This window comes from Netta rufina (assembly GCF_964035555.1).
Source record: "Netta rufina genome assembly, chromosome: 2".
NCBI classification, from domain to species: domain Eukaryota; kingdom Metazoa; phylum Chordata; class Aves; order Anseriformes; family Anatidae; genus Netta; species Netta rufina.
This window is the reverse complement of record NC_140124.1, coordinates 1,152,484-1,178,844: the sequence shown is the minus strand read 5'-3', so window position 1 is coordinate 1,178,844 and position 26,361 is coordinate 1,152,484. Positions and strand designations below refer to the sequence as shown.

The following is a 26,361-nucleotide window of genomic DNA, read 5'->3' as shown; positions in this document are numbered from 1 at the left end:
GGATAACTTTAAGCACGCTGCACTTCCAGTTTTTATCAAGGCTCTTTCCCTCTCACAGGGTGTCATTATATTTCTTAAACCCTGTCCCTCCCAGGGCCATTTTTTGCCCCCTTTTTTATTTAATTGAGTTACTGAAACTTATTAAAGAAAACACACACTATTGACTATGCTTGACGTCTTCAGCAAGCTTCTGCAGTCTAAAGGTAGCCAATAATTACAAAATCCTTGGCTACCAGCACTGAGCAAAGCAGATACTTGCAGAAATACACAATTACAAGCAGCTAATCTGCCAAAAAAAACTCGTTTTGAAGCTTCAGGAGCTTGGTGCAAGACACCTTGATTCAAATTGCTCTGAACACAGTACCAGAAAGACAGGATGCATACAAGTTCTGGCCAGGACAGATGCTAGCAATCCTACCTCAGACCTCCTCCTGTCAGGGAAATCTGGAATTTAGGAGGGGCATTAAAAAGCAGTTTTTATTTTGACCCCTCCCAACCTGCAGCATGTGTATGGATAAATGGATAAATGTTCCACACTGAAGCAGTCATCTCAAATTCCTGCATTTACCCCCAGGAACAGCAGCTGAAAGGTAACTGAAAATAGGAGCCTAATGGCACTGGGAGCTCTGAAGAGGCAAAAAGCAAGCAAGAGAGCTGAGGCGTGGTGGTTAGGGGCTCGTGGTGGAACTCCGTGCTGGATGGCAGCCCTGACACCTGAAATCTGCATCCAGCAGAGCTGAAGGCAACAGTTAATCACTTGCAATCATATCAACAAATGATAAGCAGAACAAAGAACCCACTCGCTTCGACCTTGTAAAAGTTTCATCTTTCTGCCCAACAGAAGAACTGGAAATAAAACTTTATCATTAAGAGTTGAAAGAAATCGTGCAAAGCAGTGCAAAACGAGAAAAGCACTGGCTCCGTGCTGTGCCCCTGCTGCTGCTCACAACCTGCAGGAGCCGTAGGCACGAGAAGTGATCCCATGGGTTTTCAGAGCACAGAAACAAATCTCCTCAACAGCCTTTTTACGTTTGATGTGTTGAAGTCTGTCTTACCCTCAGCAACGCTCAAAGAAAAACTGTCCTGTACCAGCACAGGTGGAGCCCTTCTAAAAGCAGATCTCACCACACATGGCTTGTTTTGACCACAGGAGAGGAGATCCTTAAGACTTAAAACCACACAGACTGAACCTGCGTGCGTCTCGGCACAGACCTGAGCAGCAAAGTTGTCACAGCCCCAGTCGGGATTTCCATTGCCTCACTGGAAAGGATTAAGGGGAACGTAACATTTCTGATTGTAAAAATATATTCAGCCACAGCTCACATTCAAACCTCAGTCCCCGAGGAAAGTCGAGAATTCACAAGAACAAACAAGACATTCATGCCAAGGCAAGGGCTGAACAGTACAAGCTTCGGGGAGAACCAAATATGCAAGTACGGAGAGAAAAACCAACTTATTTTCTCCCCATTTTCGATTTATGATTTTGATGTCTTCCACCAGGTGTTTGGGGATCACTTTTACTTACTGATTTACTGATTAGTTTTTGCTATTTACTTATTAAACAGCATGGAGATACTTAATTCTCTGTCTTTTCTTTTGTCCCACATAAAATGATGACAAAAATCTACTTTTAAGGAAAAAAAAATAAAGGAAAAAGGACTTCTGGGATAGCCCACAAGACAGGGGAACCTGAGCATGTTCCTGGCATGGCTGCGTGATGTCTCCCACCAGGTGTTTGGGGATCACTTTTACTTACTGATTGACTAATTAGTGTTTACTATTTACTTATTAAACCACATGGAGATACTTCGTTCCCTGTCTTTTTCTTTTGTCCCACACAAAATGATGACAAAAATCTACTTTTAAGGAAAAAAAATAAAGGGAAAAGGACTTCTGGGGTAGCCCACAAGACCAGGGGAACCCGAGCACTGCTCTGAGAGCCCCCAGAGCAGCTCCCAGAGCCCAGCTGCCCAGGACAGGCAGAATTTGGTGACTTACCAGCAGGCCAAAATACAGAGCCCCGTGAAGAGGATGATGGGGATGGGGTAGGAGGCGCAGAGCAGCCCGTGGCTGTAGAAGGCCCGCGATATCCTCTCGCGCAGCTTTTCAGTCAGGGTCATCCTCAGCGGCCGTCACCTCGCTGCCATCCCGGGGTACAGCAGGGCGTCGGGCAGCTCCAGCATGTGCAGGGCTTCGGGGGCACCCTGTCCACCTAGAAATCAGGAGGAAAGCTCAGGAGGGAGAAAAAGAAATGAGAGCGAACGCCGCCGGCTTGCTGAGCCACCAGCTTACTTTTTTCTGGAGTTCAAACCCAAAGTTTTGTGTTTTTATCCGAGAGAAATGCCATTCGTGACTGCTCCAGGTAACTCATACAAGACCTAAATTTAGGCAGCCCCGCGTTTTGAGCTCCTCACCATCACCGTCCTGAAGGGACAGCACACGGGATGAGGAAGCAACCCTAAGCACAACCATCACGCTTTTAATTTCAGGTGAAATTCTATTTCACGCCCATTTTAAAATAATCTACTTGGTTTTTTTTCCCCCGGAAGCACAACTAAAATAATCAGATTTTAGCACCAGAAGCACCGGCACGTCAACCTAGTGACCAAATGAAAAACCTGGACAAATATTTTCGTTAATGCCTCTCAGCAAGGCACCGGGACTTGCTGGACGGATCGACATCGCTGTCCTGGGCATAGGAAACTGCCTACCTGCCCCTTTCAATTCTCGAGCTCAAGAGAGAATAAACCAAAGAAATTTTACTTTCAACTTTCAACAACAAAACCATCTTCCAGAGCTGTTTGTGGAGTGGAAACACGCAGGAAATCCCTGCACACACGAGCCTCCTGCTCCAAACTGATCACTGAAAGCAACATCAAACCCCTGGTGAACGTACAGCAGGAGCAGAGCTCAGCCTGTGTTAGTAGAAGGGAAAGGAAATGCAGAAAATTAAGCTGGAACATCCTGAACTTCATCTCACTGGTGATTTTTCCAACAGGAGTCTTGCTAGAGCTACACAACGCTATGTTGGGGCTCGCATATAAGGCTTATCCCCCTGACCTCGAGGCAGAAGATGAAAAGCAAACATTAAAAAGTCCCTAAAAGCAGAATTCTGCTGCTTTTCAGCACCCACACGCCACGCCTGTCCCGTCACAACAGCAGGACACGGCTTCACCTGATGGCCAGGCTGAAGCAAGCAGAAAGGGGGAAGGAACAAAAAGGAACGCGCCTCACATCAGCCCCACCGACACTCGTTATGAGGTTTCTGCATGCTGCAAATGCAAGGATTGGGGGAAAAAAAAGCCTTTCAAGCACTCACCGATCACAAAAGGGGGAAGGCAGCCAAAATAAAAGCAAGTTCAGGACCAGCACCACCAGCCTCGTCCTCTACCAGAGATCCTGGTGGCAGCATCCCACCGGGAACAGCTTCTACTGAATGCAAAGAGACTTTCGGGTTTGCTTGCTTTGCCTGATGTGAAAAAATATCAGCACGAAAAGGAAAACCTGAGTGTTCCAAAGCTAACATGTGCTTACTGGCTTTTGGGGGGTTGCAGTTCTGAAATCTGTTAGCTTTGTGCTGCAACAGTGCTCACCAAAGTGGAAGGCAGGAACAGCTCCTGTTCAAAGCCGGTTTTGCAAACAGAGGTTAGGTAACTCAAAAGAAAGCCTCTGAGTTCAGGACAAATATTAAAATAGAATCCGCTCAGAGTGTCTTTTTTCCCCTGTTTTGCATGACTGCAGATCCAAGCCAAAGTTGGAATGGAGATGAGACCTTGGGGTGTTTCCTTCTGCCCTTGCAGCACCGTGCCTCGTGCCCTTCGCCTGCAAAAGAAAGGCACTGAGGGTCGGAGGTGCAGCGTAGGAAACAAAAGCAAACAGCAGGCTCAAAAGAGCAAGGTTTAGCTTTTAACGTCCTCAATTTCCAAATTTTCTCCATTCCCAAGCAGCACCTTGCCCTACAGCAGAGCAGGCTCCGTACGAGGGAGCGCAGCTGAGGAGCAAAACTTCGCGACGTGCCACGTTGCGTGCCAGGTCGCCACCCTTTTTCCTGGGGTACAGCACCCTCCGACACATGGAAATGAGTTCCTCCAGCAGCCAAAACCTCTTCTTCAGGGTTAGCTGCAGCCCCAGATGGTTTCTTTCCTCAGCAAGGAAGAGCCAAGTCACTCACCTGCTGTTCAAGCACCGCGCGAGGCAGGCAGAGAGGATGTTAAATAAATGCCCGTGTGCTTGGAGCCCCAACTCCTATTTAGAGGCAAAATTAGCAAGTGTGGGAAAGCTTTTTCCTTCATTGTGAACAGTAATTTATTTATTTTTAAAAAGATAAATAGATTTAAACATTCGAGTCCTCCAAAAAAGCTTCTCTGGAGCATGCCTCAGCATTAGGTAGTCGTAAAACCCGATCGCTCAGCACCTGATCCAGCAACAAGTCACCCTCCCGGGGCTGCAATCACACATTTTGCCTCCATCAGGCCAGCACGGGCTTCCCAAATATCTTCCATCCCCAGAGGTATCGGAATTAAGCTTCCACTTTCAGTCATCACAAAAGAAGAGGAGACAGCGGGACCGATGGGTCTTGAGGACTCAAGACCAAGCTAGCCAGATTGCTTCAAAACCAGACTGAAAAATGAGGGAAAAATGGATTTGGGGTCCAGTTAAGATCTCGAGCCACAAGCAGAGCACCCACCGAGCACAATGCCTTGGTCACATCCGTGTCCCACCTCTTCCACGCAGCACTTTGACATCCTACAGGCACGTGTTTGTACACACACACATGGCTACAGGAATTTTACACACTCCTGGACTATTCCAGGACCCTCAGGAGCCATCACAGACTGAGCTCACCGCCTGATTTGTAGCCCACCCTCAACCCACAGAGCTCCCTGATCTCTCTTCAGTCCTCTCTACGGATCTGCGTTCACTGCAATGCCTGAAACTCAGCACAACATCCCCCAGAAAACAACCAAAAAACCCCAAAGCATCCTGCGAGAGGCACAAAACACCCAGAGGCCAGATTGTCCACGAACCAAATAATAAAAAAAAAAGATTCCTTGCCCTCTGTTGGGCTGCAGAGGCAGCTCCTACCCCAAGATGCCAGCAGCGACTGGTGCCAGCAGCCTCCGGAGCTCTGCTCCCAGCCCAAAACGTCCCAGCAGCAGCAGCAGCAGGGGAAGGAAGAGGGGAAGACGCCACGGGAACTCACTTCTCAGCACATCTCACTCGCCAAGCAGGAATTCTCCTCCAGCCAGGGCCAGGGACGAAGCGCTTCTGAAGCCTTCAGAGATGGGAAAGGAAGAAATCCGCTGGAGGCACGGCCCTCCTTCAGAGAAACGCCACACAATCAGCTCCAACACCCAGCCCCTCGCGTTCCCAGGAGAAGAATGAGGTGCTTTGTGCTGCGAGAGGACGCGGGTCACGGGGAGCAGAACGCTTCCTATGGGAAAACCCCGACCACGGCACTAACCTCACGAAGGCTCCGGCCCCAACGGGTCGATCCTAACACAGCCCTGGGGAAACGAGGCTCCAGAGCTGCCCCTGTTCCCTCCTGGAAGGCTACTTCTTATCTCTGGAAAGCAGAAGCTCTTTGGTAAGTGTGATTTCAGACTGCATCCTCACCATCCCATAGAAGGCCAGAACAGTACTGAAAATGTTGAGCTGGGTTTTTAAATCAGCTTTCAGAGAGAAACCGCTTTGAGAAGTCATCATAATATCCCAGACAACGTAAGCAGCTACCAAAGAGGGACCAACGCTCCAAAATAAGCTTCCAAACCCATTTTCAGTCTGTCTTTTGCACCTTCATGCTCCAAGAGAAGAACCTCAGCTAAACTCCTGCCCAGGAGCAGCAAACCCATTGAATCCATTTCCTATTAAAGCTCCTTTTTCGCTTCCTACAACAACGAGCACTGCAGTAGGCAGACACCTAATTGGCACAGGGGAAGCGGTGGGATGCTCCACCATAAAACACCAGACCTCTACAAAAACAACAAGCTTCAAAGTTTCCTCCTCTTTTCGCACCCAGCCGAACGAAGCGAAGCGTACTGACGCCTTACCAAGCACACGAAAACATTTCCCAATCGTTTCTTCCTGACGTTTCCCAATCCTTTTCTTCTCTTGCCCAACCCGACTCTCGTTAGCGATGATCTGGGCTCCACTATTTACTACATAGAAAGAAACTCAATCATATGAGGCAGCTTCTCTTAAAATATGGTTTTAGCATCATTTAATACCACTGCAGAAGTATCACTAGTGTACCCCTCACACGGGGCAGTAATAGGGAGACAAATGATAGAAAACCTGCAAAATGAGTTAGGAAAAGGTTTAATTTAGTGAAGAGAAGGTGCAGGGCACACCCAAATCCCTGATGTTTTCATTTCCAGTGTTGGCACTAAGCTGCTGAGCGAAGTTTTGGACAGAAGGTTTGTGCTCTCACATCAAGTTTACAGGGCCTCTGGAGAGCCCTGCTTTGCCCCTCAGTGAATATCCAGAGGGTTTCTAGGCAAGGTGGATTTTTCCACGATTCCAATACACCCGCTGCAAATGAATTTTAAGAGTGCAACCACAAGATGATATTTTTCCAGGCCTTTGGCAACTGGCAGTAGCAAACTCCTACTCTAATGAGATAAGTAGAAAGAAGGCAAAGGAGACAATGGGATGGTCTAAAAGCCAGCGGCTGGCTTTTAATTCATTTCCAGCAGTGAAGAAGTCAGCATTTACTTAAACACAAGTCACTGATATTGTAACAGTCATTAAAAGGCTGCCAGGAGTTTTGGAAGAGGTGAACAAGCGCCGAGGAACACACAAACGGCAGCAAGCCTTTCCCAAAAGACGCCTTCAAATGCCTCAAACCTACCTGAGGATATTCTATCAAAGCCTACCGAACGCTAAAGCAGAGATTCAATTCCTTCGCTTTAATCGAGGAGTTACGGAGCTCTGAATTCGCCATCCAATGGATTTGTCACTGAACCTCCCTGTCAGTAAGATCAGCACCAATTTGTAACTGTCCGGCTCACCAAGGGTTCAGGCAGCAGGTTTGGGCAGTGGCTCTGCACTGGATGACCAAAGCTGCATCTTTCCAGGAATAAGAGTCCAAAATAAAAACCCACCGATGCGCAGAACAGCACAGGAAAAAATGCAGACTACGTTAAAAAAGAAGAGATTGTGTTTAAAAAGCCTGAAGGGGCATTAGAAGAGCAAAATGTTTGGTGATAACAGAAGCTATCTAAAGATATCATGGGAAGCTCAGGAGAAATGCCTACAGCATCAGCAAATCTGGCCAGGAGCTGAAGATGGGTCCAAACGAGGAAAATAGGGAGAAAAATTCTTGCAAACTACCTACAAAACACTCTGCAGCAGGCCAAAAAGGAGTGGAGGAACAGCTGGAGGAAGGTATAAGAAGTAATAATAAATCCCAATTCAGATACCAGGAGCGGGCCTGCCAGGGAATCTGTAGGGCCAGCAGATGACAGGGATATGGAAGCGCACCACGGCACGGGCTCTGAAGTCAGCAGAAAGCAGCCAACAAAATTTTGGGCTGGGAGGATAATTATTACAACACGTAGGAGAAGAGTCAGCCTCACAAATCTGCACAGAGATTGGAGATTCAATTCAGAAAGTCCTCCTAGGCTTCTCCAAGCGGGTTCAGCTCCTTACGGGGGCCTGCTGAAAAGCTGAGCAGTTGGGTGCTGAAGGAGCAGGACCTTCAAACGGCCAGAAATTGATCAGAAGAGGTTAAAAAAGGATCATAACAAATGTCTGATCATTTTACTAGAAGGAGGTACCTGGAAGAAAGGTGCGACAACAGCAGCAACACCTCCTGGTCATTCTTCCTCCTCCTCACCTCAGGAAGGACACAGAGCAGAATTAGAAGAGGTACAGAGAAGCCCAACCAAGGGTGATTAAAGACATGGAGCAGTTGCCATAAAAAAAATAATATGGGAAGACTTTCCATCTGGAAAGGATTTGAGCAGCTAATGGATACAACAGACCTCTAAAACCCGAGGCCATCTGAGGAAACGACCGGGGAAGGGCTGCCTCCTCCAGCACCAGCACCACGCAACGTCCCAGGAAGCTGCAAAGCAGCAGCCCAAAATAAAACCTGCAGTGAAGCTGTGGACATCTCCACCCCAGGGCTCTCTGCCCATGCCACACGGGTTAGAAAAGCAACCGGGCACGTTATTTGGGAGGAAGAGGCAGGATTAAACACCCCACGAGGTGTTCCCCTGGCTTGTGGGGGCACTGCCACTTTCCCAGACCTTCAGGACTCTTCCCCTGTGCCAAGCAGCACCCACGCTCGGTGACAAGACACCAACAAAACCTCGCAGCCCCTTCCTGGGTGATGCCTCTCACACGGCTGCTTTTGGAGCAAGCAGCTCCTTTTATTCATCAACGCTGCTGCCTTACAGCAAGCAGCTAGGGAGTTGCTTTCCCCAAAAATATCAGGAGGGTGATGCAACAGGTACGCAGGGTTACGTGGGGATGCCTTGCTGGTACACACGGCAGCCTCAAAGGGCTTTTAGGGCATTTAGGGCTTTAATACCTGCAGTCAGTTCCACCCCACAGGTCCTGGAGGCAAACCTGTGGCCCCACAGTAACCCCGCAGTGCAGCCTCCTGCTCTATCCCGTTCCTCACAGAAGACGCCCACTGAAGCTTTCACATTTTTTTTCCAGCCTGTCTTTTAAGGACGTAAAACAAAAATATCTGACTTTTCTGGCTGCCTGCGAGCCTGCTCCTCCTGCATCCCGGCCTGTCAGCAGCATCAGTCGCTGGCCAGCTGGCTTCAGTCTGCAGAAAGTCAGCTCCAAAAGATACCACGAGAACAAACAGCGAGAGATCTCCTCTCTGCTCTGCCCTCCGCCATCCCCTTCCTATTAACACATTCAGAATTATTTTATTCCTTGGCAGTTACCCATTTACCTGCCACACCGATAGCTGGAACTAGCACGACCTCTTCCCCGTTCCTTTACCTACAGCTGGGGCTCCTGTCGCTGCAGAGGATGCATTTCCTGCTTCAAACCCGGCCTTCGGGACAGAAAAAAAAGAATTTACTTCAGGCCTACAGACCCAAATTGCCCGTTTCTCAAGCAAACGGCCCTGCCTGCATACCTGAACGCCTCTTTCTACTGCAGCTACTTTTAAAGACTTTCTGCCCCAATAAATACCGGGCCTTCTGCACCTCGTAAAACTGCTGAAAGCAAGGTGAAAGTTAAAGAGGACAATAACGCTCAGGTTTTCCCAGGTAAACCACATCTGCACAAGGATTTCCAGCAGCTTTTTCCCTTTTTCCAGACTTTCAGTCCCTTTTCCCTCCTGCACACGCTCTTTGGATGCACCCAGGGCTTTCTGCAGGTACAAGCCCGAGCAGCAGCCTATTAATTTTTAAGCAGTACCACCAGGGTCGCCGTACGGATGAATAAGGTATCTGTTACTACCAGGAACTTCATAAATATTCCCCCCAGCGAAGGACTTCTGCTTCGGGGACTGAAGTTCAAAGACGTACAGACAATAAGCTAAAACAGAAGCTGGAAGGGCTCTGAAGTGATGAAATCAGAAAGAAACTTCTCTGGTAGGGGATAAAGACACGTGAAAGAGCCACTGATGATGGCTCACGGTATCTGGATGTATCCTCACCACCCAGAAACCTGCTCAGGAAGGGCAGGAGAGCTTTTTTCAGGCGTTTTCCTGCTGCTGCAGCCTGCACTGCCAGCACCGAGGCTCCGGGCACCTTTTGCATCACCACCTTCCTTTTTCACCACCTGCAATGAATCGAATTCAGCAGCTAGCTCTGGTGATCCCTGCTAGGGTTATTTTGGGCTGGCTTAACCAAGCCCACAGCTTAGACGGGATCGTTTGCCTCAAAACAGAACTCAAAAATTAAGAACCCAAGCTCAGCGTGTATTTCCCTGCGTCGTTCCCCTCCCACCCTCCCAAAAAAAAGGTCATGCACAGCTCTAACCAGAAGGGGTTTCGTTCTAAAATGTAAGCCTGCACCTTCAGGTGTTCCAGGCACAAGCGCATGCAGGCATCAGTCCGGTGACTCACCTGCACGGGATTGATTTTCAGCAGGTTCTAGATTACAGCAGCAGCGCTCAGCAAGCCCGAATAAGCCACCAGGACCGCCAGCATCCGATCCGGGGAGCTTTCTGCCAGCTCCAGCACCGCTCAGAACCAAATATTTTTCTTTTTTATAACCAAAAAAGCCAGGACTGGCAGCTCGCCGAGCTCCTTCTTCCCAGCAGCGAAACAATCCCCGAACTCCTCTGTGAGATAACGAGCCTGGAAGCCTGGCTCGGGCATTGTCTTCCCCAAACAAACCAGCTATTATCCCCCCCGGCATCTTTATCACAATGCTCCACTCACGAGCCGTTGGGCTTTTTTAGCAAAGAAAGGCGACCCTCAGGACCCTCCTCCTCTCCTCAGCTCCAGCTGAGACTCACCGTGCTGCTGCCAGGAGCTCAGGCTCGGTTTTTCTTCCCGAGGGAATCCAATCCTGCTAGGCACGACAGGCTCCGGCCATTCTGAGACTGCCTTCAGCTGAGGACACAAGAGAAAAGATTCAGGTGAAGGCAACCATCCAGCGAGCAGGATGCATCAGGACACATCCACGACATGCATGGGGCCGGTTTGTCATTTAAATTAAAGAAGAAGCAGGGCAGCCACAGATCTCAGCAATAAAACATCCCCCCAGCTTCAAATTTAGCCTGAATTTGGCCGTTCTACCTCCTGAAGTCCACAGGAGCCGTAACCCAGCCTTACCTCTGCCCCTGGTTCATGCTCAAGGCTGGGCTCGGGGGGCAAAGCGAGCTGTGGAAGCACCTCGAGCCCTTTGGGGACAGAGCTGGAGCCTGGCTACCCGCATCCCTGCGGGGACAGAGCGCTGCCAACTCCCCCTCTGCGTGCTGCCTATGGAGTTGCACTGCAGAAATTAATATTTTTATTCATCAGGCTCTACCTGTTGTGTTTTTAAACTCTGTGCTCACCAGAGAAGAAGAACCCGACTTTTCTATGCATTAACACACAAACTTGGACAAGAAACCGAGTGAAAAGAACCCCGACTGCACGGCTGTCTTCAGAGAAAGCCCGACAGATCTCATTCATCGCTGAGATCGGGACACTCAGAAACCTATTTTAACGCTCCTCAGGGGGAAAAAAAATATAAAACAGATTTTTCTCTGCTCTTCTGTGACGCTGCTACACTGAAATCACGTTTGGAAAAATACCCAGCATTGTGTGGAGCTCAGCACTGTGGCTGGAAATACTGAGAGGAATTGTTTCGGCGAGAGGATTCGGTGAAAATCCCGGGGTGTTTTCCTTCCTGGTGAATTCAAGCCAGCTAATCGCCTCTCTGCGTTACACAACCGCTCGTCTAATCCTAAATTTATCAGGCCGGCGTGCTGTCAGAACAGCTACAGGTTTCACCACGGAGGAGACCGTGCCCCGTGTCGGAACTGGAAGCGTTTTTTCGTGCAACCAGCCCGGCAGATAAGCGGGCACCGCGCTCGGGATCGTGCTGGTGTCCGGGCAGCAGGCACGAAACCACGAGCAGAGCACTCGGGGACCCAACCAGCTCTGCCTGCGTCTCGTCCTCGCCCGTCCTACCGTGCTCATCTGCTCTCCAGGCCAGAAATCGATTCCTAAACTTTAACCAAACTTCAAAGGCTGGGGCCGCCAGCTGGGGCGAGCGATCCTCGCGGCACCACAAAGTCCCCGGGGAACCACAGCAGTGGGGCAGCCCCAAGGTAGCCAGTGACTGACTGATGGCCCACTTACCTACCTGCCTGACCACCTCCCTGCCCGATTGACCACCTAGTGACCACCTCCCTGCCCAACTGATTGGCCACCTACCTGCCTGATTGGCTACTTACCTGCCTGACTACCTACCAGCCCAACTGGCCACCTACCTACTTGGTTGACTCCCTACCCACCCGATTGACCACCTGCCTACCCAACTGACCACCTACCCACCCACCTCCCTCCCTCATTGACTACTTACCTACCTGATCGACCACCTACCTCCTTGATTGACCACCTAACCCAACTACCTGCCTGCCCAATTGACTACTTACCTGCCTGCCTGACCACCTACCCGCCTGATCAACCACCTACCTACCTGCCTGATTGACCACCTATCTGCCTGATCAACTACTTACCTACCTACCTGACTACCTACCTGCCCTACTGACCACCTACCCGCCTGATCGACCACCTACCTGCCTAGTTACCTGCCTGATTGACTACTTAACTACCTGCTTGACCACCTACCTGCCCCATTGACCACCTAACCCAACTACCTACCTGCCCAACTGACTACTTACCTGCCTGCCTGACCACCTACCCACCTAGTTACCCGCCTGACTACTTACCTACCTGCTTGACTATCTACCTGCCCGATTGACCACCTACCTACCTGCCTGCCTGACCACCTACCCGCCTGATCAACTACTTAACTACCTACCTACTTATCTGCCCGATTGACCACCTACCTGCCTGATTGACCACCTACCCGCCTAGTTACCTGCCTGATTGACTACTTACCTGCCTGATTGACCTACCCGCCTGATCAACCACCTACCTGCCTAGTTACCTGCCCGATTGACCACCTACCTGCCCGATTGACCACCTATCTGCCAACCTACCTGCCTGATTGACCACCTCCCTGCCTAGTTACCTGCCTAATTGACTACTTAACTACCTGCTTGACCACCTACATGCCCCATTGACCACCTACCCACCTAGTTACCTGCCTGCTTGACCACCTACCCACCTGATTGACTCCTTACCTACCTACCCACCTACCTACCTGTCCGACTGACCACCCACCTGATGAGCACCTCCCTGCCCCATCCACCCCCTCCATTACCCCCTGCCCACCACAGCCCCCCCCACCCCCCAACACCTTCATCCCCTCTCCCCCTCCCCCTCCCTCCCCCATCCCACTCGCCCCCCCCCACACCCCAAATCCCCCCAAAACCCCCCAAAAACCCCCGATTCCCCCCCACACACCCCCCGGAAGCGCAGCACAGCCCGAATAGGCCCCAACCCAGCCCCACACCCCCCCTGCGGCCTCCTCCCGAGCAGAAATTCGGGGAGGGGGCCCCGAGGCTGGGCCCTTTTATTTTTTTTGGGGGGGTTCCCACCAGCGGCCCGGCCTCAACGCCCCCCACCCCCCTCCCCCGCGGCCCCTCCTCACCTCACGGTCCCCCCCGCGGCGCGCTGCGGCCGATCCTGCAGCGTTTGGCCCGTTTTGAGGCGTTTTAGCCCCGTTTTTAAGCCTTAAACCCGCCCCCTCCCCGGGGCGCCGCGGGATTTACCTCACGGCCGCCCGCCGGCCCCGCGCGCGCGCGCTCCCGGCGCTCCCCGCCCCCACCCCCCCCCCCACCCCCTCCCGCCGGGCGCGAGCGCGCAGGGCAGGCCCCGCCCCCTCGCCGGCGTCGCCGTGACCACGCCCACCTCTCGTTAGGCCACACCCCGTCACTACCAAACCACGCCCCCCTGGTGTTAAACCACGCCCTCCATTGCCTGGCCGCACAGCCCCACTCAGCCAGGCCACGCCCCCTTGGCGCTGTAGCTCCGCCCACGCCCGCGTGGACACGCCCATTTGTGGGCGTGGTTATGGGCTCTCACGCCAGAACCCGGAAGTGGCCGGGGGCTGGCGGAGCACGTGGAGGGGCCGGGGCCGGGACCTCGGGTTTGGGACCGGGACAGGGACCGGGACCGGGACGAGGACCCCGGGGCCGCTCCCCCCGCAGCCCAGCGCCTCCGTGTGCCCCTCAGCACCCTCACAGGGGAGCTCCTGACCAAGTCCCGGGTACCGGCGGTGGTTATTTAATTCCCCGCATCCTTGTTTTAATTAAAACGAGGGATCAGGAGCCCCCAGAAGCATTTTAAATACAGGCAGGTGCTAGGAAATTTAAATATATGTTTGATATTTTAATAACAGGCTGTGCTTCAAGTGCAGACGGGTATTGGGTTGGGGTTAGGGGTTAGGGTTAGGGGGCTGGGGGTTAGGGTTAACAGGACTAGGGTTTAGGGTTAGGGTCAGGGCACAGCAAAAAACCCAAGCACCCATCACCCAAACCCAAGACTGACCCTGGGAGCTCACACCCCAAACACCCGGACACAGCCAGTTTTATGTGAAAAGAGGGAAAATAAAGCAAGGAGCAACCGCCCCAAGGGCTTAACGCCAGCGCAAGGCGAGGTGAGCGGCTGTATAAATAGCACCGTGGGTTTTTTGTTTTTTTGTTTTTTTTTTTTTGTTTTTTTTTTTTTGTTTTTTTAACGGGGCGTTGAGCAAACCTCTCCGCCCCAGCTGGGAGAAAGGTAAGGGTTGCGACACACGCTCCCACCTCCTCCGCCCTCTCTGCGTCACCTCGCCAAGTGGCAGGGTGGGGAGGTGGCTCCCCGCCACGCCGCCGCCGCACCGCCTGGCACCAGCGGAAAAGGCGAGGCACGCCCGGCCCCCGGGGCACCCTCCTGCCTGTGCTCACACGCTCTGAGGGACACCCTCGGCCGTTTTTCGCTCTTCCTCGTGGCCTTGGTAGGTTGGGAACGGGGTGGGAGGACGAAGGGATGCAATAAGCTCTTGGCAAGCCGCTGCCCACGCTTGCGTGTCGCGTCGAAGCCTCTCTCCGCGAGGGAGTTTTGCTCCTGGAAGGCAGGGGTGAGGCCGGCGGGGTGGTTCGGTGGCAGCTCTGCCAAAAAGGTGCTGTCCTGGAGCTGGCTGCGTCACAGCACGGCTGCAGAAAGCCCCCTCGCGAAGAAGGTGACGTTCTTCTCCTGGATCTTGTACTGGTAGACCTGGACGACGTCCTGCTCCGTTGACTGCAGCGACAGCCTCTTAATTATTTTGATCTGCAAAGGGAAAGGAAGAGGAGCATCACCCCTTGGGCTGCAGCATCGTCACCCCCTGCCCCCCAGCGCCACCAGGGAAGGATGTCACTGTCACAAAATCCATCACACGGTGCCTGGGGACAGTTTATCACCCCTGGGGGCAGCCCCCAGCGACCCCGCTGCCCTCCCAACCCAACAGAGACCACTCCGGGCCAGGCTTGAGATCCGTGGAGGTGATAATTTGAGGAAGTTTCACAGGAACTAGCTGTTATCCCTTTGGATCACCGTGGTGCAGGGCCTGGTGCTGGGTAAACCCCTTCCATCCCGCAGAAATGGGAAGTCTCCAGGGGGCAGGACCTCACTGAGACATCCCCACCGCAGCCACAAGGGGCTGGGGGCTCCAGCAAACCCTGGAGACCACGCTGGGGGCTGCAGACCACGCTGCTCCATTACCTCTCCGTGAATATCTTTGCAGAAGCCGGTGGCCAGCCCCTCTGCCCACAGGATCAGGTCGCTGTGATGACCCAGGGCGGTCCCGAGCAGCTCGTTTTCCTCGTCTGCTCCATCCTCGCCGCTGTGAACCAGCACCACGATGTTCCCCTGGAAGGAGAGAGCCGGGAGGCACTGAGTCCCTCGCCCACCCGCTGGGGGTGAGGAAGGGGAGGGAGCGAGAGGAAAATGCTCGGGCATCTGCTGGTGTGTCCCCTGCTTCTGGAGTCCCCTGGGATAATAATTATAAGGCACAGACCCCTCTCGGACACACCTTGCTCTCTGTACGCCGTATATCCATGGGGGTGTGTGCAATCTGATCTAATCTGCAGCCCAAAACTCACCAGGCCTTTGTTCCCAAACAGCTGTCCAGTTAAACCCCTGCAAACAGCTTAGGAATTCACAGCAGGTGAATAAAGACACAGCCACACGGACACAGAGCCGTGATGCTCGAACCTCTGCAGCTCCTGGAGAAAGCAGAGCTCCCCCGAGCAGCCCCAGCTCTGTTACAAACCTCCCCAGAGGCTCTGCCTCAGCCCGTGCAGATTGCCAAGGGCTTAAAATAACACCAAAGCCACAATCAATTAAAATGTACTTGAAGGCTTCGGAACATCTTGGGCAGAAATAGAAGCGTGTTAGCGTGATTTATCTTTTTTTTTTTAGCTGCTTTGGAGGTAAATATTCCCAGCGAGCTGAACATCCCCTGTCAGCACGTACAGGGCAAACACCCCGACACGATTCGAGGTGGAAAACAACAAAACTCGATGCCATCTACTTTATTTCTCACTCAAGCAAAGAGAGAAGTGGCCGTGGTGTAAATAGCAAAGGATGGATGTGGCTGTAACGAATTTTGGCTGGGTTTTGTCAGAACAAAAGCTGAAGGCTGCTGGAAGCAGAGACCCAGTCCCTCCAACCACAGGAGGAGCTGGAATTTCATCTCTGTCCCCTGCGAGACTCCCCAGCCCCTCGTCACCTTCCCAAGCTGCCTCCTCCCCCCGTGCACACAAAAATGGGGGTGAGCAGCGATCTCTGGAGAGCTCTTAAAAACGGCATTTTCCACCCCAAAGCTCTGTTCACACATCAGGGGCACGGGGAGCCCTTCTCACAGCACCTCCTGGGAAACCAGCTGCAAAGAACCTTGCAGGGGGACCCCAGGCTTTGATGCAAGCCCCCAAAAGTGGCCTTGGGATGATGATTTGAACTGTCTGGAGGGACAAAGCCTTCCAAAACCCTACTGTGCAGAGGAAGGTAAAGGAGACAAAGCCAGGCTTTGACTCCGGAGGCTCTGGGATGTTGAAGCACACGGAGGGAGAGGTACCTGGAGCTGAGAGCACACCACGACCCGGCAGTAGTGGATGAAGTCGAGCACGGCCACCGGCGAGGCGCCCAGGCTGAGCAGGACGCTGAGGTCGTCCACCAGCAGCACGGGGCCCTGCCACGAGTCGCCCTCGGCGGGTGTCAGCGAGGTCCGGACGAAGCCAAACAGGGCTTTGAGGTTGGAGGTGCTCCCGCTGGAATTAAAAAAAGAGACCTCGAGGGATTCTGCCCGCCCTCCTGTCCCTCTCCTCACCCCGCTGACCCAAAAAGGGGATCGCCAGCCCGTGCCACCCCTGCTGTCCCCAACGCTGTGCCACAACCGGGTCCAACGCCTCCCTGCCAGCCCCTGCACCCGACCCCAAAGGGTTTGGGTTGGTTGGTTGTGAGTTATTTGCACAAAAAGCCAGCTGGAGAGCTGAAATACGCTTCCTCTAGAGCTACAACGCGCTTGGCAGCGAGGATGGGAGCAGAAATTGCCCCGAAATGCTGGAAAAGGGGGGGCAAAATCCCTCTCTGAGCAGCAGGGAAAGCACAGCAATGTGTTTGGTGCTGGCATTTCCATCCCAATGTGTGTCCCAGTGGCAGGCACAGCTACTGAGCCCTGGAGGGAAGCTCAAGAGGAGCCTGGTCTCAGCCCAGGGCCTTGCTGCTGCTCCCTGCTTTGGCAGGAACCAGAGGGGAATTGCTCTGCAGCAGAAGAGGGGCTTACCTTAGGAACTGGAGAGGACTGGGGTCTCCCGACGGCTCCTTCTCCCCAAACAAGAGGTCGAGGCAGGACTTGAGGCCCTCCAAGAAGACGAGCTGGCCCCGCTCCCTGGCGGCTGTCAGGCTGACTCCCTGCGGAGAGGAAAACACCACGGCGTGGAGCAAACAGCTCCAGAAAAAGGGTGCAAGCAGGTCCAAGAGGATCAGCGAGGCTGTTTGGGATCAGATCTCATCTCACTGAAATAAAGCCGCTGGCTCGGTGACTCCTGGAACTGCACGAGCTGGTGGACACGGTCACTTCCCTTTATTTTGCCAGGAGGAAAAAAAGAAATTGCAGTGATTTGGGGTGCCCAAACGAGCTGGAATTGCTCCTGGGAGGACAGCACGGGAGAAAATTCTTATCCAGAGTCAGGGAGAAGACAGGGGCAGGGTGTGGGCAGGTGCTGATTGCTTCACCTCCTTGGCTGAAGGGTTTTTGCTGCTTTCCAATCATCGCTGTGGCAAGATCGACGCCCTGGCAGCTCCTCAGCACAACCCACGCTCCTGGAGGAGGGCACGAGCTGGGCATCCTGATGCCTGGGAGGTGGCAGCACGGCTGGGGAAGCAGCCTCAGCCCTTTGGAGGAGGAAAAGGGGCCACAACAACGAGCTGCAGCCCCGGCTCCTGCTCTCAGCCTGCCTCGAGACAGGGCACAGCCAGCACAAAAAGCCCTGGCACACACACAGAGGATCCCAACCCGAGGCTCGGTTCACCAATCTCATCCTCCTTTATCACCAAGGGCGGCTTTTGGCAATTCCGCAGCCCCCCAGCTTGCCTCAGCCCCCGTTTTGGGTGAAAATTCGCAACAGGACTCTCAGAAATCAAAACGTTTTTTTGCTCCGTGCAGCAATCCTCAAGCAGCAGCAGCAGCGCTGAGCCAGGGGCCAGGAACCAGAAGCGAGGATGCTGAGAAAGCAGTTCCCTGATTTTTATTTTTTATTTTTTAATTTTTTTTTTTGCTTTTTGCCCTGCTGGGAGCTGCAGGACACTTGGGCACAGAGCTGGGGATGCTGGAGCCGACGGCTCGGAGCAGCTTTTCCCCCAGGAGCTCGAGCACGGTGCCTGGCACGCTCCCAGCACCTCCTTCTGAAGAGGCCCTGGAGGTTTTCCAAGCGTTTCACCTTCCTCCCTCCTTTATTTTTTTATTTCAATAGATCAGAAAGCAATCCCCAGCACCTGATCGATGAGCTACCCCTGCCAGGGGCTGCTCTGTGAGCACGGAGGGCCCCCCAGGAGAGGAGGTCTGAGCAGATAAGGACGAGGTCCTCTGCAGGAAGATTAACCCCGAGCTCCTGCAGGGCTTAGCAGTTGCCACGGGCTCAGCGCTGGTGATAGGGAAGACAGATTTACACCTCTCCCCCTGCCCTGCTGAAATCCTAAGGGGAAGAGATCCCTTCAGGAATTGCTGCCTGCAGCAATTAGGAAAGGGCTCGGAGGCAACGTCCTCGGTCACGGCCAGGGGTGAAGGGCTCCAGACCTGTGCCCAGCCAGTTCCTAACTCGGCCCCAAGTTTGCCCTTCCCGCAGAGGGCTCCAGACAGCAGAATCCAGCTTTGCTGGGTGATAATTCCTCACTAAAACCCCGCGAGGAGCAGGGCAGGGGCGCAGAGCTAACACAACCCTCTTAAACTACTGCAAACCCACACCAACATACCTGGGGCAGGGCTAAGATTCGGGGCAGCCTCACGGCCCTGGGCCCCTGGGGAAATTCTGGAGCCCACAGGAGTCTCACTAGCACTTAAACCAGTGTCCGAGCTCACTCTTGATACTGGTAATTCAGGAATTGAGGGCAGGGAGGCAGCCCGAGGGAAAGGCAGGTTGGGGCAGCGTGTGGATGGCTCTAACGGGGGAATTTGAGCCCCTCAGTGCTTGATGTTCCTAGGGGAACCTTCCTGGGGGAGCCCAGCACGTCCAGGCTCATTTTCCAGCTGGAACCAGGTCCCAGAGACGCAGCACTGGATGAGTTTTAACGCCACCACACCGCAGGTGCAACCTACCTGAGCAGCAAGCACCTCAGGGAGCAGCACGGGAAGCCCCCGGCCAGCTCAAAATCGGTGAGAAAAGCGCCCAAAACAGCCAACGGCACCTGCTCGGCCACTAAAAGGCCTGCCACAACAAACATCCTTGCTGTGGAGCCGCAGCACAGCCTGAAAGCTTTCACCACCTCGCAGCGCCACGCTCCGTTATCGCCCGCAGACCTTATCTCTGGCAGCCCGTCCCTTATCGATCGAGCCCGGAGACGCCTCTGAAATTACAGCCCGGCGTGACGGGGGCTGCCAGCTCCACACAGGAGCACAACGGCTCTCACCCACGGCCCTGAAAGCCAAAAAACTCGCCGCTGGCCAGCAAAATATTTGCAGGGGAGAGCTGGCGGCGGAGCTGGCGAGGCAGCGGTCACGAACTCGAGCAGCAGCCACGGTGCAAAGTGCGCCGTGAGCAGGAGATCCTGCGAGGTTTTTCCTGCAGGGCAGCACCTGCAGGGGCAAGCAGAGGTTGAGCAGGCAGTGTCCTCAGTTTTGGGGTCTCGGCGTCGCAGCACGGGACGGGGGAGCAGGCGAAAGGGAGGCCGAGCGGGGATAAATGCGTCTTTCCTTTAAAAGAAAGCAAACGTTGTAAAAATGAGGGTGGAACCACGACCTGGCAAGCTGCCCCGGTGCTATTAAGTCTTCCTACAGCCCAGCGTGCTGTCTGGAAGGCCGTAACACCATTAATTGTCCCTCAGAATTCAGCGTGGATCCTCAGGAGCGGGGTGAGGAGAAAAGGAAAAGGTGAAGCTGTTACTGCGGAGGAAGGGCAGGCACAAAAAAAAAACACAAAAAAATCAGGGAAGCTTCTTCCTGCAAGTAAAAAAGAAGTCGCTGCACTTGGCCAAGAGATAAGGAACTGGTTCTAGGCTGCTGAGAGCTGGCAACGCTGTGGGGAAGTGGGAAATAACACCAGATTTCAATGGGGAGCACAGGACACCGCTGCAAAGTCTGAATCCTGTCCCCCCTGGCTCCAGCAGCCCGCAGAGGGAAGGATTTCTGCCTCGGATCTCACCCACGCTGCCGGCTGCGAACGGAGCAAATTCCAAAATTCCACTCATAAACAGGGCTCTGATCATAAACAGGTCCACGAGCGGAACCACCCTGCCCAAAACCACCCGAGGTGCTTGTTTAGGCAGCGAGCAAAGGCGAGACCTTAGGGAAACCCCGACAGAAATAACCCACGGAGGTCCAACCTCCGGCTGCTCGGGGCTCAGGACGAGCTCACAGCACCCGTCTGCTCTGATTTTTGGGCTCCCCCAGGAGGGAGATGACGCCGCCGCCTATTGCGAGCCCGCACGCACACTGCATGCCAGGAAATTTCCCCACGTGAAGAAACCCACCGAGATGTGATGCTGCTTTGAGAGCAGACACGGTCAGGGGGTCCCCATCCCACTTAGCAAGCTCCCCCCAAGGTTTCCTGCTGTCTGCAGGGACTATTTGGTGCTCACAGCGCCTGGTTTGCTCAGCAGGGAAGTGCTCTGCAGGGGAAATGCATGTTCAGCACCTGGCCGAGAGTCACAGCCTCACGTGGAAATGCTTCGTTTGCTCAGTCCCTTTTAATTAGCTCAGGTCTGAGCTCTCAGACCATTCATCTCCTTTTAAAGGGTGAAAACTGAGTATGAGGTGACATACCAAACCAAAATTCCTCCCACGTTTACAGGACTCCAGAGGCCAAGAGCAGCACGCAGATATCATCCTGAATTACAGGTGTTTCAGCCCAAAATGATTCAGGACAGCACAGCCACAGGCCAGAGGACAAAGCCAGCCCTCCTGTGCCATGTGCAGGAGCACAGAGAGGCCCTATGGACACTGCACCAGTGAAATTACACCCACCAGGCTGGGCTTGTCTGGGGAACGCCAGAAAACTCCTCTAAGACTAAAGAAAGCAGGCGGGGGGGTCCGGTGGGGCTGCTGCAGTGAGCATCCTAATCAGACAAGCCTGATCCTAATCCTAAACCTGGCTTTTGTCCTGTACCACATCCCTCTGTTCCCTGCTGCAGGAGCACCAAGCCTGGTCGGCCCCATCAAGACCCGTGAATCTGTGCTCACCTGCAGTTCCCATCCCTCATCCTCATTTCTTTCCCCCAAAAAAAAAACAAAAACCGGGCCTGGAATTACTCACCCGTGCCAGGAGACTTACCAGCTTCTGTGCCACGATGTTGTAGTGACTGAAGGACTGGAGCAGGGCCACGAAGCAAACCTTACAGCCAGCTGGGGGAGAAGACAAAAAAGGCGTGTTATTATTTCGAATTTTTGCAAGCTGCCATTGTGGAGGCACACAAATCACAGCAGCCAGGCTGCAGGTCTGTCTGCCAAAGCCTGGAAGTGAGGCAGGTCGAGGCAGCCCCTCCGCTTGCTCGCGGCCGGGCTCCCAATTTTCACCTCTCTGTGGGTTCCCCCGATTTAGGGAAAATTTTATTCAGGTTAAAAAGAAATGGAAAGAACGGGAAAGAGAGGAAAAAAATAAAAAATGTAGGTCTTTTTTTTCTGTTTCATGCCATTCTGCCCTGGGATCTCCCTGCACTGTTTGCTGGTCCTGCTGCAAGGAGGCCAACGGCCGACCATGACACGAACTACTGAAATCGCTGGCGTGCCAAAAAGTCCCTGTTTTGGCTCTCGCAGAGCGAGTGACCTTGTCTGGAATTACACCCAGAACCAGCAACGCTGACGAAGCCACCTCGCTCAAACGTCATTTTGGGGAAAGCCAGCACGTGACGACCCGGCCTTGTGGCTTGGGCACGAACCAGATCCCTGTGCCTGCTCCTCCCTGCCGGGGATTCGTTTTGGAAAATAGGGTGAAGCTGGAGCTGGGGGGCAGGATGCTCTCAGCCCCACAGCACTCAGAGCTGAGTTTCAAGGTGAAGTTTGGTCTGAGCACATCTGCGGGGCCGGCTGCTTTGCCAGCAGAAAGCTGGAGGAGCCCAAGCACCCAGCGCCCTCTCTGCAGGTTGTTCCCAGGTGAAAGGTGAGCCGAAAAGCAATTAGGCAACTCGGCGAACCCTCTGCTTGTTTGTTTGTTGACCCGCTCCCGGCTTATCTACTTGCTCAGTTGTTCCTGCTGTATTTTAATTGTGTTTGTGAAAGGCTTGGTAGCGAAGGAACCGCATTCATCACCTCGCTCTGGGGTGCCCCTGTGATTTCCAGCCTGCCCTGCGCTGATGACGAAACGAGCTGCAGGGAGATGAAGGCTACGGGGCAAGTCCCAAGCGCCCAAGGCTATGGAGCACGTCCCAAGAACAAGCCGGGACTGGGATCCATAAATCCTGACGCCTTGTGCTAATCCAGGGACGCCACGTGCTCTGCAAAACCAGCCTCTGCTCAAGGAGAATCACTGCTCGGGGAAGGAAGCTCCAAGGACCAGGCGAAGACAAGCCCTTGCCTCGCAGAGCCCTGCTGCTCGCGTACCTCGGAGGTAGAAGGAGAGGAAATGGTGCACCAGGAAGCTGCCGTCCGTCCTGGTGTCCCGCAGCAGCGTGAATTTGCCCTGGAAAAGAAGAAGCAAAAGAACTGAACAGAGGACGAGAGGCTCCATCTGGGTAGACGAGGTGCCTGCTCGGGTCTGCAGCCAGAGGAGGATCTGCAGGTGATAGAGGAGGCAGAAGCAGCACTGCAGCCACCCATCCGTTTACAAAAGGATGCTGATCCGTGGAGAGGCAGCAGTGGATGCTGAGCTCTCCATGGAAGCTCTGCCCACCACCTGAAAGCCCTTACGTTGGACTCAGACCCGGCGGGACCCCTCGCTCTGTGCCCACCAAGAAGCTTTCACAGCTTGCTTTCACGCTCCTGGTGCTGGACACCTCCACCACGGGTGGCTGAGAGCAATTTCCACCTCCCAGCTCTCCTCCTCCCTCTGCACAAAGTGGCACAGGTGACACGGGGACAAGAGCCACCAGATCTGCTCCCTCCCCTGCTCCCACTGTCCCAGGCAGTCCTCCCAGCCCTGCTGAGTGTAACCCCAGACCACGTTTGTACCATCTAAATACAGCCACTGGAGCAGAGCTCCCCGCACGAAGTATAAACCTTGTTTTGATCACGCAGGAAATTAATTCAGTTCATCAGCGCGTGCTTGTTATCAGCACCCGTCTCATCAAGGCGCTTGTTGCCATTACAACCTTAGCCAGGATTTCTCTTTAATCAATACAAATCACAGAAGGGTTGTTTTTAATCACAAAGAACTTACCAATGCTTTTTTTTTTTCCAGTCTATTAGAAGAAAAACAAAAAGCCCTTCGCAGCAACAAGCACACTACCCACAGGCAATTTGCAAGCCATCTACCAGGCAGCTCCCCGATGCCTAACACGTGTTGTGAAGCGGTGCTAATGGAACGGCAAATATATAAACGTGTCTGCACGGGATGCAAGGCAGGACTTTGGGTCCAGAAAGGCTGCTCTGCCCCAGCCAGAGAGCATTTTTCCCAAAAAAAAAGGGTGCACCTCAGTGGTCATTACAATAGCAGGAGGCACCACACGGTGGGAATCTGGCCAGGATGCACCCTCAGAGGTGAAGCATGGAGGGGTTTCTGTGTTAAAACAGCACAATCTCAAGTGTTCCTCGGTTCAGCTCCTGCTCCATCCCCTCGGACTCCTCTCCTGTATTCAGTCAGCCTGAAGGCAGCCCCACGTCCCTCCTCGTGCCCGCTGAAGCAAAGTCCACCTGACAGCTCTCGGAAAGCTCTGCGCTTTGCTACCACGCACGCTGTGCAGGACACAGTGGGATGCTGCCATGCAGAGCATACATTATTTAGCTTCTTCAAAACCTCCCGTTATTGACCTTTAATCCTGCCGATCCTCACTTGGCTGTCGCACTGCAGCTGCTTAGACTGTGCCCAAAACTCTCCATCACCAACGTGTACGTGCCCAGCTCGTGAGGGGTGGGAATGCCCAAACCGTGCACCTCCAGAGGCAGCAGCTGCCCCACAGCTCGTGGGGGTGCACGGTCTGACCCTCATCCCCCACCTGCACATCCTTCTCAAGGCCAGAAATGGCTTGGGATGAAGCACTTTCAATGGGGAGGCCTCCTTCTTGCAGCACCTTCTCCCTCTGCCTGCCCCTGGTCTCTCCGCACGCTGCTTTCGCACTCTTTCCACCTGCAGGCTACGAAGCAGAAGCTGCAGCGACTTGTTAGAAACTGCCAAAATCAGTCGGCAGGGCAGCGGCAGATGTCACAAGCATTCGGTGGTGACATCTCAGATACACCCACGCAGGCAAGCAGCTTCTTCCACCTACCAGCCCTGCAGTCAGCACTCGGAAAATGGCGCGGATTTAACCGCGGCGATGCAGAAAATGGAAAGGCAGAGATGGGAAGAGATTTGCAAAGGGCTGGTGCTTTTTAAGCGCAGCAGGACACTGTTTTCTGGCCAGCCCTTGTAGCCCAGGTGTGGTAGGACATCTGGGTGTGTTGTAGGAAGTCCACATCCCCGGCTGATGGAAGAGCCAACACAAATCTGAGGCAATTCCCCGCACAGATGCCTGGCGCCTCTGCTAGGTTCTGCCTACGCTGCCAAGTCAAAACTCGGGATCTCGAGGCCAAACCTCCTGTCGGTTTTGCTCTTCTGAATTCCCAATTTGCATCAAGCCCCACTTTGCAGGGCTGCAGTGTCGAACCACGATGCTGCTTGGCCACGGTCCTTCCCCCCGATTTTCTCTCCGGTTTCCCTGTCCACTGAGACCCCTTCCCAGGAAAAGCCCTCCAAGATCACCTGCTCCAACCACCCCCTGCCACCAATGCCACCACCACACCATGTCCCCAGGCACCACATCCAACCTCTCCTTGAACACCCCCAGGGACGGGGACTCCACCACCTCCCTGGGCAACCCGTCCCAATGCCTGACAGCTCTTTCTGAGCAGAAACGTCTCCTCATTTCCCACCTGAACCTCCCCTGGCACAACTTGAGGCCATTCCCTCTAGCCCTATCCATTTTATCGACGAGAAGAAGCCGACCCCAGCTCCCCACCCCTTCCTTTTAGGTATTTACAGAGAGCAATGAGGTCTCCCCTCAGCCTCCTTTTCTCCATACCAAACACCCCCACTTCCCTCAATGCTCCTCACAAGACTTATGAACTAGCCCAAAAAACCCACCCTACAGGGACAAAATAAACGAGAAGAGCACCCTAAAGCACCCTAAACCCCTACAGCGCGCCTTGCATACATCAGAGGGGCTAGAAAACATTTGGGGCAACGCTTTCGCCATCTATTTTACGACCACAGCCCCCAGCAGCCAGACGCCCGATGGGGGCAGAAGCCTGGCAGCCCCCCTAGGGGCTGCAGGCGGGGTTGTGGGGACAGAGGGGACAGAGATGGGGACAGCAGTGACATTGATAGTGGTGATGGGGACAGTGCTTGTGGTGGCAGCGTGGCCGTGCCCGCGCCATGGCGGCCGCCCGCCCGGACTACAACTCCCAGCACCCCCCGCGCCTCCGCCATCACCCCCCCTTCCCGCCACCACCGCCGCCCCCCTCACCGTGCCCGGGCGCTGTGGGGAGGCGCCCAGGAGCTCGTTGAGCTCCCCCAGCATGGCCGGGGGCTGCCGCTGCCTCCCGCTGCCCTTTACCGGGGCTGTGTGTGCGTGTCGGGGGGGGGACACCACAGCCACGCATGCGGCAGGCGGAGCCCTCTTCTCCCTCCCCTTCCTCCGGTTCCGTGTTCACGGAGGGGAGCGGGGGGGGAGGAGGATGGATGAGCCCCCCCCCCCCCCCCCCCCCCCCCCCGCCATTAATGGGGGTCCCCCCGGTGTTAAAATGGCGGCCGGGGAAAATTAGGGGGAAATTAGGGGGAAATCTGTCACAGTTTTGCTGGCGCAGCTGCCCCCAGGAGCTGGGGGTGCCCCATTGCTGGCAGTGCCCAAAGCCAGGCTGGATGGGGCAGGGGGCTCTGGGCATGGCCATGGGGGGGTTTTGGGGGTCCCTTCGCACCCCAACCCCGCTGTGGTGCTGTGGTTGTGCGGTGCCATCCGTCCGC

The 26,361-nt window shown here is 54.1% G+C and overlaps 2 protein-coding genes across 3 annotated transcripts in view; both read right to left on the bottom strand.

The window, feature by feature from the left end:
* The window catches only part of SCAP (SREBF chaperone), a 47,636-nt gene extending 34,293 nt beyond the window's left edge, over window positions 1-13,343 (bottom strand). Inside the window, exons 1-3 of one of the 2 annotated variants that reach the window (XM_084281971.1) lie at window positions 13,309-13,343; window positions 10,435-10,531; window positions 1,999-2,212 (exon numbers count right to left, since the gene is read on the bottom strand). In XM_084281971.1, coding sequence (XP_084138097.1) covers window positions 1,999-2,120 — 122 coding nt within the window. In that variant the 5' untranslated portion in view covers window positions 2,121-2,212; window positions 10,435-10,531; window positions 13,309-13,343. Of the gene's footprint in view, window positions 1-1,998; window positions 2,213-10,434; window positions 10,532-13,187 lie in introns of both variants that reach the window. The other variant, XM_084281970.1, reaches the window with a different exon arrangement.
* Window positions 13,344-13,943: 600 nt separating this feature from the next.
* On the bottom strand, window positions 13,944-25,966 carry ELP6 (elongator acetyltransferase complex subunit 6). Its single transcript, XM_084282818.1, has 7 exons — window positions 25,865-25,966; window positions 22,809-22,887; window positions 21,544-21,614; window positions 17,343-17,470; window positions 16,635-16,827; window positions 15,281-15,427; window positions 13,944-14,848 (listed from the first exon to the last, which is right to left on the bottom strand). Exons 1-7 carry the CDS (start codon window positions 25,916-25,918, stop codon window positions 14,723-14,725), a joined length of 798 nt encoding a protein of 265 aa, XP_084138944.1. The 5' UTR covers window positions 25,919-25,966; the 3' UTR covers window positions 13,944-14,722.
* Between the last annotated feature and the right edge of the window lie 395 nt (window positions 25,967-26,361).

Excerpts from the sequence above, each read along its gene's own strand:
- ELP6 (XM_084282818.1), bottom strand. The coding sequence starts at position 25,918 with ATGCTGGGGGAGCTCAACGAGCTCCTGGGCGCCTCCCCACAGCGCCCG. Across the intron at positions 17,471-21,543 it reads ACATCGTGGCACAGAAGCTG|GGAGTCAGCCTGACAGCCGC; the intron begins GTAAGTCTCCTG and ends TCCTCTCCGCAG. Across the intron at positions 16,828-17,342 it reads AGTCCTCTCCAGTTCCTAAG|CGGGAGCACCTCCAACCTCA; the intron begins GTAAGCCCCTCT and ends TTTTAATTCCAG.